Source organism: Elaeis guineensis, chromosome 5 (genome assembly GCF_000442705.2).
Source record: "Elaeis guineensis isolate ETL-2024a chromosome 5, EG11, whole genome shotgun sequence".
NCBI lineage: Eukaryota > Viridiplantae > Streptophyta > Magnoliopsida > Arecales > Arecaceae > Elaeis > Elaeis guineensis.
In genome coordinates this window covers 105486730-105501147 of record NC_025997.2, presented here as the reverse complement: position 1 = coordinate 105501147, position 14418 = coordinate 105486730, and the positions used below count along the sequence as shown (strand labels likewise).

General features: G+C 35.6%; 1 protein-coding gene across 1 annotated transcript; it reads left to right on the top strand.

Moving 5' to 3' along the window:
* Positions 1 to 10551: 10551 nt before the first annotated feature.
* Positions 10552 to 14184, top strand: LOC105032717 (uncharacterized). The gene is made up of 4 exons (XM_010907243.3): positions 10552 to 10771; positions 11354 to 11404; positions 13405 to 13456; positions 13915 to 14184. Exons 1-4 carry the CDS (start codon positions 10652 to 10654, stop codon positions 14070 to 14072), a joined length of 381 nt encoding a protein of 126 aa, XP_010905545.1. The 5' UTR covers positions 10552 to 10651; the 3' UTR covers positions 14073 to 14184.
* Positions 14185 to 14418: the final 234 nt, after the last annotated feature.

The window sequence follows — 14418 nt, the reverse complement described above, 5'->3', positions numbered from 1 at the left end:
GACTGGCTCAAAAATCTCAGGATTGTCCTGACCTCAGAAAAGTTAAGTCATGTTCTCGATCAGGATCTCGTAGTACTACCAAACCATCCTATTACTGAGCAAAGAGTTGCTTCTGAAAAGTAGATGGATAAAGATAGTCGGGTCAAGTGTTATGTGCTGGCGTCTATATCAAATGAGTTGCAAAGCCAGCACGAGCATATGCCCACTGTCCAGGCCATGATCACTTACCTATAAGAGTTGTATGTGAGCAGAGCCGTATTACATACTTCGAAATGTCCAAAAGACTCTTCAATCTGAAGATGCATGAAGGACAGTCTGTCCATGAGTACTGTATAACAGTGATCAAGGATATTGAGGAGCTTGGGAAGCTTGGAATAGAAATGCAAAAGGAATTATAGATGGATCTGATCCTTCAATCTCTTACCAGTTCATACAGTCAATTCATTGTGAATTTTCATATGAACAAACTTGACTGCACTATTTTCGAACTCATCAACATGTTGGTCACTATGGAGGATACCTTGAAGAGTTCAAGGGGTACTGTTCTCGCTGTAGAGTGGACTTCTTCTTTCAAGAAAAAGTCTACTGGAAGGAAGAAGGTTAAATCCATGAAGAAGCAAAAGAAAGAGAACAAGCTGAAGAAAGATGGTCCAAAGGTGGCTGAGATAAAGGAAAAATATTTCCACTGCCATGTTGAAGGCCACTGAAAAAAGAACTGTCCTAAATATCTGAAGAGCTTAAAGATCAAAAAGGATGATTGAGTCTAACCTTACGGTTTCTTATACTTTTAGTTGGATATTGGACTCTGGCTCGAGTGCTCATATATGTACCTCAATATAGGGTCTGATAGAAAGTAGGAGGTTGAGTGAAGGTGACATGATCCTTCGGATCGGTAATAAAGCAAAAGTTGCTGCAGAGATCGTTGGCTCTTACCTTCTTCGATTACCGTCTGGTGTTAGATTAGATTTAAAAGACTGTTATTATGTCCCTATAGCTAGTTAAAATTTGATTTCTGTGTCTATGCTAGCACAGAAAGGTTTTGAAATTTATTTCAATAAAGATTTTTCATCCATTTATTTATGAAATAAATTGATTGCACGAGGTCTTTTAATTGACAGTCTTTATCACTTGCATGTTGATGCGAATGTGAACCTAAATGGACAAATAGTGAGTGCTGTAGACCAGAAGAGACCCAGAGATGAAATTAACCAGAAGTACTTGTGGTACCATAGACTAGACCATATTGGAGAGGACAGGATAAACAGATTGGAAAAGGATGGGATCCTTGGCTCTCTTAATCCAGAGCCGTATCTAGCTTGCGAATCCTACTTTAAAGGAAAAATGACCAAGTTGCCCTTTGTAGGATATGAGGAAAGGGCCACAGAGCTACTTATCCTAGTACGCACTAACATATGTGGGCCATTTGATGTGCAGGTCAGAGACAGTTATACCTATTTCATTACCTTTACCGATGATCTGTCTAGGTACGGATATGTGTATCTCATAAAACACAAGTCTGAGATCTTTGAAAAGTTCAAAACATTCAAGCATGAAGTAGAAAAATAAACAGACAAATCTGTTACGATTTTTTGATCTGATCGAGGAGGTGAATACCTTAGTCAGAAATTTTTAGAATATCTTAAGAACAACGGCATAGTCTCTCAATGAATCCCTCTTAGAATGCCTCAGCTCAATGCGGTGTTTGAAAAGAGGAACAGGATCCTATTGGATATGGTCCTGTCCATGATGAGCTTCACTGATCTACCCTTAATTCTTTGGAAACATGCATTGTTAACTGCCATTCACTTGTTGAATAGGGTTCTATCAAAGTCTGTTCCTACCACACCGTATGAGATATGGTTCGGTAAGAAGTCGAGTCTGGATTATCTCAAAATTTGAAGATATCCGGCCTATGTCAAGAGACAGATAGCGGACAAGTTGGAGGATAGATCTATTATAGCTCACTTTATAGGGTATTCCAAAGAATTTATGGGATATTACTACTTTCCATAAGACCACAATGTGATTGTGAGCCGAAATGCCATATTCCTAAAAAAATAGTTTATCTAGGATGGCGACAGTGGGAGGTTAGTGGAGCTCGAAGAGAAAGTCTCTGAAGAGCCTAAAGCTATAGATCCTCAGAAACCCATAGTCCATGAGCCACTAGTTGATATTCCTCTACCACCTCGTAGAACCAGCAGGGTCTCCCGACCTTCTGAAAGGTACATGGGTATGTTTACAGAAGAAGTAAAGAAAATGATCCTTATGAGAGATAGGAGTCATAATGATGATCCTAATATCTTTGACGAGATGATGTTTGACATCGATTTCAAGAAATAGTTAGTTGCTATGAAAGTCAGAAATTGACTCGATGCACTCGAACTAAGTCTGGATTTTAGTGGGTTCACCTGAGGGTATCGTACACATTGAGTGTAAATGGATCTACAAAAAGAAGATAGATACCGATGGTAAGGTAGAGACTATAAAGCTAGGCTTGTGGCTAAAGATTATAGTCAGCATGAGAGCATTGACTATCAAAAGATTTTCTCATTCGTAGCCATACTGAAATTCATCTGCACTTTGCTTGCTGTTGCGACTTACTATGATCATAAAATCTGACAGATGGATGTGAAAACTATTTTTTTGAATGGATATCTTGAAGAAGATATCTATATAGAGCAGCCTGTGGGTTTCACATCCGATAATAGTGATCACAGAGTCTGCAAGCTACAAAGGTCCATATATAGATTCAAGTAAGTTTCTCAGAGTTGGAACCATCATTTTGATAAGGCAATCAAATGATTTGATTTCATCAAAAAATAAAGAGGAACCTTGTGTGTACAAGAAGGTCAGTGGGAGTGCGATCACCTTCCTCGTATTGTACGTGGATGATATTCTTCTTATTGGGAATGACATTTCCATACTGATCATAGTCAAAAAATGGTTATCTAAGAAGTTTTCCATGAAAGACTTAGGGGAAGCATCCTATATTTTTGAAATAAATATCCATAGGGATAGATCTAAACGGATGCTTGTCCTGTCATAAAAGCTGTACATAGAGAAGGTACTAAAGAAGTTCAGCATGAAAAAATTTCAAGAGAGGTCTCTTACCTCTTAGGCATGGTATTAGTCTCTCCAAGACAATGTGTCCGACCACATCTGAGAATATGCAGTGCATGAGTAGGATTCCTTATACCTCAGCCATAAAGAGCCTCATGTATGCCATGATATGTACTCGACCTGATATTGCCCTTGCTGTGAGTGTCACGAGCAGGTATCAGTTGAATCCAAATGAGGAGCACTAGATAGCTGTGAAGAACATCCTTAAGTACTTAAGAAGGACTAAGAATTTGTTCTTGATCTTTGGAGATGATTCTGAGTTGCGAGTCGAGGGCTATACTGACTCAGACTTCATGTCTAATCTTGATGATAGAAAGTCTACATCAAGGTACATGTTCGTTTGAAATGATGGTGCAGTTAGCTGGAAGAGTTCCAAGCAACCCATCATAGCGGATTCGACCATGGAGACTAAGTATATCGCTACTTCGGATGCTGCAAAGGAAGGCTTTTGGTTCAAAAAATTTGTTACAAAATTTGAGGTCATGACATCGGATGCCATACCGCTATACTGCGACAACAATGGAGTCATAGCACTTGCTAAGTAGCCAAGGTCTCATCAAAAGTCTAAGCACATCGAGCAGTATTTTCATATCATACGTGACTACCTTGAAAAGAAACATGTCCAAGTGCGAAGAGTAGGCTCCGTGGATAACATGGCAGACCCGCTGACTAAGCAGTTGAGTCAACCGAAAATAAAAATTCATTTTGAGAAGATGGGACTTAGATTTGTAGCAATTGACTTTAGTCCAAGTGGGAGTTGTTAGATGTATGTTCTAGAAGCCAATATGGCTGACCCATTGTAATAATTTTAGAGTATAATTTTATACTTAATATATTGATATAATCAATAAAAGTATAATTTCTTTTTCATTCAAGTATGATATGTCCTTGAATCGTCTATGAAATTAGTTTTGATACATATTCTCAAAGTGTTGAGAATTAGAGACATGTATTTAATTTTTAAATACTCCCAGTCATAAGATCATCATAAGGATGGTGATAGATCTAGATAGACTGACATACAAATCACTTCCTTCGGGATAGATGAGTCTCTAGTCTACTGTGTAGAAATACAGGATAATGAGTATGGGTGGTTGTTAGAGAACAACTAGTACTGAGCATGACCATACGAAAGATCATTTAAATTTTTATTCGATCGTCAGTGATTATCTCGATGCTGTAGTTGTGTGACTGATCTTTTGACTTGAGATGGTACTACTACTCGTAGTGAGGCTACTGAAGTTTGACTAATACATAAACATAGATCTCAATGAGCTCTTGTAGTGGATGTTGGCGATAGTTGATCTACTGTAGGAATGGGATGTGCATCAAGATAAGATCTATCGACCTTGATAGAGAGGAGTAGTCCTATGAGATCTGAAAGATTAAGTTCAAAAATCTATGACCATATTAGTGTGATTGATGAAAAGAGTTCCCATAGAAGTCACAATTGGATCTGAGCTAATCGAATCTATCATATGATTGATGTTGAGGTTTGACGATTTATCTATGACCTGCCATCTAGTCAAAACTCATGATAGAGGAACTGAATCTCATGTTAACTACATCTAGAGGTTCATTTCAGTTCTATTAGGTTGTCACTACATACTGCGAAGTGTCACTCGTGGATTGTGAGAGCTTATTAGGATCGTTCTGGATCGACAATCCTTACTGAGTTAGAGTAGAATTATTCCGATCCATTAAAAAAAATTTCAATAATACAATGATAGAGATCATTGTATATCTCACTATCAGATAGAATTGAACCTATGGGGTCACACAACAAAGAAATTAGGTCTGAAATAAGTAATTGAGCTTTTGAAGTGTTAATTGGGTTTAGAGAAACCCATTGGATTCATGATAACCTTGCTAGCACATGGTTGGACCCAATTCTTCTTTCCATTGGGATTACTTATTTGATAAAATAATTTTGACTTAATTATCTGCTAATAATCTACATAAATAAGATTCATAAGACTTCACTTGTTAGGTGTCTAAGGTTATGAATCATATTAATTAAATGTGCAAGTCCCTAATTAATTTCTTTGATAGTTATTTTTAGGCTCCACTTTGATTTGATCAAGTTGAGCATGTCCATTGATTAGAGGACTTTTAGTTCTCTTATAGGACATCTCTTGGGTGTGTTTTGGGGTGTCTAATTATGGATGCAAGGGCTCCAATTGTTGGCACCTAATGGGCTTCCTAATGTAAGTTGGATAACTTAAGTTAATAGGAATCCCAATGCAAGTAGGACTTGTATTATGTGATTGAATAGGATTCAATCCTTGTGCCTATTTAAAGGAATCTCTCTTAAGGTCTCTAGAGCATCCAAACCAGCAGATCCTCACACCCAAAGGCTCTCCCCACGCCCTCTCTTCCTCTCCCTTTCTCTTCTCTTAGGCGTTCTACATGACCATCCCTTGGGACGCAAGTCCCAAGGAGTTTCACACCCAAGGTGTTGGGCATCCCATAATTTGCTCGTTGCTGGTGTTTTATAGCAGCACAAAGTAAAGAAAAACTCTAGAGAAGAGGAGAAGAAGAAGATCAAAGAGAAAGATCAAGCGTTGATCACAATCCATACTTCGTTCAGATTTAGTAGGCTGAATTTTGGAGAACCAAAATTCAAATCAAAAAAAATTATTTCAGGCTAATCCTGAGTGGATACTTGTAGAGGTCGGATATTTGTGTGGCTAAAAGAGAACCTCTTCTCTTCCAGATCCAAATTCGAAGAAAAAGATTGCGAAACAGGTATGTGATTTGATCACAATCTGAATTTCAGTATATATCAATATCAGCATATGAGATAGATCCATGTGATTTTATATTTTCATACATACATAATTTAGATTAAAAATATTTTAATCTTATTCTCCACTGTGATATTTAAAAAATAAAATTTTTGAAATATATATGCATGCACCAAACTCCAAATTTCAACAAGTTTAACCATAAGTACTTGTGGCACCATAGGTTTGGCCATATTGGAGAGGATAGGATAAATAGATTGAAAAAAGATGGGATCTTAGACTTAATTAAATCTGATTCAATTCTGATCTGTGAATCATGTCTTCAAAAAAAAATAGCTAGGTTACCCTTTATGGGATAAGAAAAAAGGACCACTGAGTTACTAGCCCTGGTACACACCGACATGTGTGGCCCATTTGATGTATAGATCAGGAGTGGTTATACCTACTTCATTACTTTTACTGATGATCTATCATAGTACGAATATATATTTCTCATGAAATATAAGTCTGAAGCTTTTGAAAGATTCAAAAAATTCAGGCATGAGGTAGAGAAGCAAACAGGTAAATCCATCAAAGTCCTACAATCTGATCGAGGAGGAAAATACCTAAATATTAAATTTTTGAGATATCTTAAGGAGAACGGCATAGTCTCTCAATAGACTCCTTCTGACATGTCTCAACTCAACAGGATATCTGAAAGGAGAAATAGGACTCTATTGGATATGATCCAATCCATTATGAACTTCATTAATTTATCTTTATTTCTTTAGAGATACATCTTACTTACCACAATACATATTCTAAATAGAGTTCCTTCTAAATCTGTTCCTACCATACTATATGAAGTATAACACAGTAAGAAGCTAATTCTAAGTTACCTAAAGACTTGGAGATGTCCAGCCTATGTCAAGGGACAGAAAGCTGACAAGTTAGAGGATAGATCTGTTGTAGCTCGCTTTATAAATATCTCAATGAATCTATGGGATACTACTTTTACTTTTCACATGATCATAATGTGATTGTGAGTCACAATGTCATATTTCTAGAAAAATAGTTTATCGAGGATGGCGGTAGTAGGAGATTAATTGAGCTCGACGAGAATATCTCTAAAAAGCAACGAGCTATAGATCCTTAAGAACCCATTCAAGATGAGCCAATAGTCGATATTCCACCACCTGGTAGATCAGGTAGAATCTCCTATCCTCTTAAAAGATACATGGGTATGCTGAAAGAAGATGTAGAAAAAATATTTCTTATAAGAGATGGAGGTCATGATAATGATCCTAGTACTTTTGACGAGGAGATGTCTGACATCGATTCTAAGAAATGGTTAGATGCAATGAAGTCAGAAATTGACTCAATGTACTCGAACCAAGTATGAATCCTAGTGGATCCATTAGAGAAAATTATTTTCATTGGATGTAAATGGATCTATAAAAGAAAAATAGGTGTAGATGATATGGTAGAGACCTATAAGGCAAGGCTAGTGGTGAAGGATTATAATCAGCGCGAAGATATTGACTATCATGATATTTTTTTATCTGTAGCCATGCTAAAATTCATTCACATATTGCTTGCTATTGTAACTTACTATGATTATGAAATCTAGCAGATGGATGTAAAAACTACTTTTTTGAATGGATATCTTGAGGAAGATATCTATATGGAGCAGCCTCTAAGTTTCACATCCAGTGATAATGATCACCATGTTTGCAAGTTGCAAAGATCCATCTATGGACTAAAACAGACTTCTCAAAGTTGGAACCTTCATTTTGATGATGCAATCAAATCATTTGGTTTCATCAAAAATAAAAAGGAGCTTTATATTTATAAAAGGATCAATGAGAGTGTGCTTGTCTTCTTCGTACTGTACATAGATGATATCCTCCTTATTGAAAATGATATTCTCATATTGACCTCGATCAAAACTTGATTGTTCAAAAAATTCTCCATGAAAGACTTAGGAGAAGCATCCTATATCCTTGGGATAAAGATCTATAGAGATAGATCTAAAAGGATGCTTGATCTGTCACAAAAGCTATACATAGAGAAAAAATCGAAGCGGTTCAGCATGGAAAACTCCAAAAGAGGTTTGCTGCCTCTTAGGTATGATATTTGACTCTCCAAAATGATGTATCCTACCACTTTTAAGGAAATCAAGCACATGAGTAGGATCTCTTATGTTTCGACGATAGGGAGCCTCATATATGTCATGCTATGTACTCGACTTGATATTGCTCTTACTGTGAGTGTCACAAGCAGGTATCAGTCGAATCCAGATCAGGAGCACTATATAGTTATGAAGAACATCCTTAATACTTATGAAGGGCTAAGGATTTGTTTTTGATCTTTGAAGGAGCACTTGAATTGCACATTGAGGATTATACAGATTCGGACTTTATATCGGATCCTGATGATAGAAAATTTACATCGGGATATGTGTTCATTTACAATAGTGGTACAGTCAGCTGAAAATATTTCAAGCAGAGCATCATCACAGATTCGACCACAAAGGTTGAATATATCTTCGCTTTGGATGCTGCAAAAGAAGGCTTTTGATTCAAAAAATTTGCTACGAAACTTGGTGTAATGATATCGGATGCCATACCACAATACTGTGATAATAATAAAGCCATAGCACTTGCTAAGGAGCCCCGATCTTATCAAAAATTTAAGCACATTGCGTGGTGGTTCTATATCATACGCGACTACCTCAAGAAATATTATGTCGAGATGCGAAGAGTAGACTCCACAGATAACGTGACAGATCCACTGACAAAGTAGTTGAGCCAGTTCAAAATGGAAGCTTACCTTAAGAAAATGGGGCTTAGATTAATGGCCAATTGGCTTTAATCCAAGTGAAAGATTGTTAGATGTATGTTCTAGAAGTCAATTGTTGGCTGGTATATTTTTTATTCTATGACATAAATTTGTACCTTAAACTATTGAGTTAATCAATAAAGGATAAGTTTTCTTTTTCCATTCAAGTGTTATGTGTCCTTGAATCGTCCTTGAAATTGATGTTATGATATATACTCTCAAGTGTTGAGAATTAGAGGCATGTATAATTGATTCTTAAATTACTCTCAGTTATAAGATAGTCATGGGGACGGTGATCAATCCTGATAGACCAATGTATGATTCGTTTCCTTTGAGATAGATAAGCCTCTAGTCTATAGTGTAAAGACACTTAGTGGCAAGTATCGATAGTTGTTAGAGAATAATTAGTACTGAGCGTGACTACATAAGAGATCATATGGATTTCTATTCGATCATCAGTGATCATCTTGATGCTGTAATTGTGTGATTGATCTTTCGACCTGTGGTGTCATAGCTGTTTACAGTAAAACTACTATAGTTTGACTATATATAAGCATTGATTTATTTATGAGTCTTTGTAGTGGATGTTGGCTGAAGTTGGTTGAGCTGTAGGAGCAAAGTGTACACCTAGATGGGATCTATCAATCTTGATAGAGAGAAAAAGTCCTATGAGATTTAAGAAGTTAAGTCTACAAGTCTGGGCCACAGCAGTGTGATTGATGAAAAAAAAATTATTTAGAATCACTATTAGACTTGAGCTGATCGGATCTATCATATAATAGATGATTTGGTTTAATGATTTATCCATGACTTGCCATCTAGTCGAAACTTACGATAGAGAAACTGTATCACACATTAACAATTATGAATTTATTAGTGATTTTAAAGGTAACATGGTCCTACCCAAGATCCGCTATCTTCGTACCAGATACCGTATCGATATCTTACCAATTTGGTGCAGTATAGTACAAAATTTATCATGTAATGCAATACCTGCCAAACTATTTTTCTCAATTTTTATCTTGGTACTTCTATAGTATAGATTGGTATGCTTCGGTATGGCTCGGTATGGAACTTGTATCAACTTGAAACGGAGTTTCATGCCGATTTTCTCTTGACACGGTATAGTATGCCCCATACTGGACGGTACTAGGTAGTATGGTAGATCATGATCTCACCAATTGACCAAGTGGTCGGACCACTATCCTAGTAATTGGGACCTCTGGCCAGGTTGCTCGCTGGTTTGGTTTTCATAAAAACTATGATTGTAATATTACACCTTAACAGTTGCAACTGCCCACAGGGTTCTCCACGGCTAAGACCTGAAACTCATCCATTGGAGACAAGAACAAAATATAAGGGAATGTTTTGAAACTTTAGGAATTTGACAAAGATACAATACTTGGATATTTGTAATAAATAGAAAAATAGTAGAAAACTTGAATTCCAATAAACAAAATCCAGTTCCTTTGATTGATGATAAATCTTTAATGAAGTTCTTCTAGCTCTGCTGTCAGATTCATTGAAGTATCCTACTTGTATCCTAAGTAAGGATTTAGGAATGCAAACACAATAAAGAAGAGGTGAACTCCCAATTAACAAACAAAACCTACCCTATCTAATTATTTCTAGAAATCACAACTGAAAAAAAAAATCACTTCTACAGAATGTAGCTGGTGTATTGTCGCTAATCAGTCACTAAAATGTTGTAGCTAACGAGGCTGTAAATGTTTTATATATTGCATAATAAGTTGTGTCATTTTCAATAGCACTCCTTTCCTCTAATGAAAATCATTTTACATCTTTGGTTAGGGAAGTAGTTCTTGCTAATGTCCATATGCTTTATGTTTCGAATTTATTATTGTGTTAGGATCTTCTCAACTTAAGTGCACGGATTGTTCCCTAAGATCGTTAGGCAAACGGTGTCCTCTATTGCATTTTGCATAAGATTTTGAGTATAATTAATGGAAGGCAACCTCGAAGAAAATAGAGAAGTTGAGGGCGAAGAAGAATATCTCTTACTTGACTTGGATGAAGTTTGTGTGCACGGTGATATTCCCGCCAATGCTCCCTATGTCCTATCTGTGAGTATTTATAATATATTTTACCAGAGGTCAATTTTCTGTGGTGAATGGGAATGCCATGTTGTGATAGCATATGAGTTTTGTATATCTCATGCTTGACAATTATTTTTGCCAAACTTCAAAATTTTGGCGGATGATTTCCCTTTTATTGATGTAGCACGCAATATGTTTGCTCAAACTAGTCATTCACTAGAATTCAGTTTGTCAGATTTTGCAGTAAACTTATCAATTTTTCCAAAGCATTTAACATAGCAAATCATGCTCTAGAAAAAGTGTGTGCTTGGCATCTGAATTAGAGGTTTTGTTTCTGCAATTTTGGACAATTACCATTAAAGCCTCAAATATTTAGAGTATTGTGATATGAGCACCACCTCATAGATTTACCTAGGTCAAATACTTGAGAAACAACACCATCCAGATTCAAACCCAGACCATTGTCCATGGGAGCAATGGTGCAACCACTAGGCTATGTAGGACAATTTGCTACAAGTATGCCCTTATATAATGCATCTGTTGTTTGTATGTGTCTATTTTATTTATTTATGTTTTTAAGAAGCTAATGTGCCCATTTCATTTATGTAGGGTTTGGACACTCTGAATCCGATTTTGGTCATTGGCGACCGCTTGAAACTGGTAAGCATTTGAATCACAAAATCTGTCATCACTTTAGAGGAATATACTAATTACATATGACCTTGGAGTATAAGAAATGCACTTGGTTCTATAAAATGAAATTGAACATTCTTAGTATCTTATTCTAAAATCTGATTAAGCATCCAATTTCTTAAGTCTTATCTCGCTCACTTGTACTCAGACACCTGGATGGTAGCCTTAAACTTGCTTTCTTGTTAACACCCTTTTTTTTCCACAAACAGATCAAATGCAATGTGGATTGTAGCCTCACTGTTTATCTGTGTGGAACATGGATCTTAAGATTGAGAGTTCCCACTGTTATCTACCTGCCTTCTGTTTCCTCTTTTCCTTTGTTGGTTGAAAAGCAGGTGGTATGCATTTGGAGAACACCAGTTACATGCTGTGGATGTGAGACACTGTTTAGGTGTGTGGCATGTGCATCTTTTGATTCCCATGCGGCTCACCTGCTCTTTGTTGTCTCCTCCTTGATTTTGTTCTTTTCTGCTTGAAGGATTGGTAGCAAATACTGAATATGGTTAGGTGGATTCGCACAGTGCACCACCTCTTTTTGGGTAGGGATAGGGTGGACTCACATAGTCTGCATCATCTCTGTTTGGTAATGTGAAACAGCCGGGGCTATAGATATTGCTTTGGTCTAGGATTTGCTTCTGTTATGAGCTAAACTAATAATCCACTGAAATGGTATTTTTGTGGTAAGAGTTGAAATTATGGGCTTATTCATTGCATATGTTGTTTGTTTCATTTAAAGCTTATTTAATTGTCTTACATTCTGCTATCAGATGGCATTTTTTAAGTCATTGTTTCCTTCTGAATGCTCAACTAATATGCAGGGTGTCGTACTAGACATTTATGAATGCTTCATAGCCTCATTTACTTCTCATCCTGGACATAAGGAGATCTATCAATACCTTGGTCATATCTTTAGCATCCATTATTTCCATTTTGTTCAATTTATGGATCTATTAATCTTTAAAGTTGCAAATAAGGCACTACAGTTTTATTTGTTCATTTACTTTTGTAAATTAAAAAAACAAATACTTAGATAGATGAAGTGGTGCTTAAATAGATGGAGCAAGTTTGGTGGTTGTGCTTGTAATTTGTTGCCATTAACTAGTATTTCAGTAGTTCATAATGGATAGCAAGTCCTAATTATCTCTTTTTCCTTTTCTATTAATCTTTCCTTCATACTTTTGCATGTGATGTTAATTGGAGTGCTTGCTTGTTTAATGCATCTTTATCTTTATGTTAATCTATTTTTCTAAAATCATCTTTATCTATTGCTTGGATCTACAAGGTTGACCTTAAATAGTTGGAACGAGTTTGGTGGTTGTGGTTTTAATTTGTCTTGATCAGTTATTCTTGCAATATTGCTATTGGATGGTGAGTCTCAATTTTGTGCTTATTGCTATTTTATTGATCTGTAATCAATAATTTTATATATCTTTTTTTAATTATGTTGTTGATTAGTGTCCTTCCATGTTTATGTGTTGTAAATATTTAATTGACTCTGAATTGCAATATCTACAGCCTTGCCTCTAAGGTTGAGTATTTATATCAATAACCTCCTTCAGTATTTGGAACACATGTATGTGTGCAGGCAATTGTGAGAAGCTGTAAATAGGCTTTTTTCCCTCCATTTTGAAGTTTACAAAATCACATGTCCGCATATTCCTGTTGGAGAAACAATGTCTTGCAAACACACTTATGCTGATTTTTCAGGACATAAAAATACAATTTATCTGGTGTCCATAGATGTCAACCAGTTACAAACATTGGATATCTGTGTTTAAATGGTAAAGCCGGTGATTTTCATATACATTTTTGGATCATACATGCATGTAGCAAATGTATAGTTCTTGTCAGTTGAAATGTAACCGAACTTTTTAGTTTGTTAACTAATTTTTAGTTTGTAACTTACCTCCTTAATCTTATTACTACTGACTGAGACCAAAATTCACATCATTTCTACCATGCAACAGGTCGGTGAGTACCAAGAAACAATTGGAACATGCTTTGTGTTCTCTGAAAGTGGTAACTACTGCACTTATGGACACCATTGTTGCATGATTTCAACCGTTTCTCATAGTTGTCTTCATATATATGTGAGAGTAATGGTAACTAGAGTCAATACTAAGCAGTTATTCTAGAAACTAAATTAAATATGTTTATGAGTTTTTCATTCTTTACAGCTTGGAGGCTAAATTTTATGCACATTCATTTCCAATAACTTTCTTTTTGTTTTCATTATTGGAAGTTAAAATAGAAGTATATTTTTATATGAGAAGCTATATACAATAATTTTATTGATATGCTTCGCAATAATATGTTTCCTTTGTTTCAAAATTATTAATTTACATCAGAACATGTGTTTCAAATCACATGAGTGGATGGATCTTTTCAAGTTTTTAAACTGGATTTGTCATAGTCTCTTAATATTGCAAGATATTGAACACTAAACTACTGAAAAAAAATCTCCTTTACTTTTGCAGATGCAATGCTGCATCAAGAGACAGGATCTTCCGAGACAGATCTCTTAAAGGATAAATGCATTATGAATTCAAATGAAGCTTCATTCAAGAACATTAAGCCAATTGCAAAGCTTTATAAAGTTCTCAAATTTAAGCTGGCAATTGATGATCAAAATTAAATAACTGAGAAATCCAATGTGAATAAATTGTAATATTTTTATCTTATGGTACATAGCAATCTTATTAGTTTGCAAGAGAAACCAACAAGAAGGAAATGAAGACATTCTGAGACGACTGCTTCTATTTTTATTATGGTTTCTAGAAAAATTATAAGATTTCTGAAAGATCATTAATTTTATGTGTGCCTCCTTTATTTTTTATTTATAGAGGATGTTTGAATGTGAATTATTCATTTTGATTATTAACATTGCTTTTTCCAAAATAGAAATTTATATCTACTAAACTGGTTTAACCAAATAAAATATTTGAAAATTTTCCTATTAGGAGACTTGGTGAAAATTACAA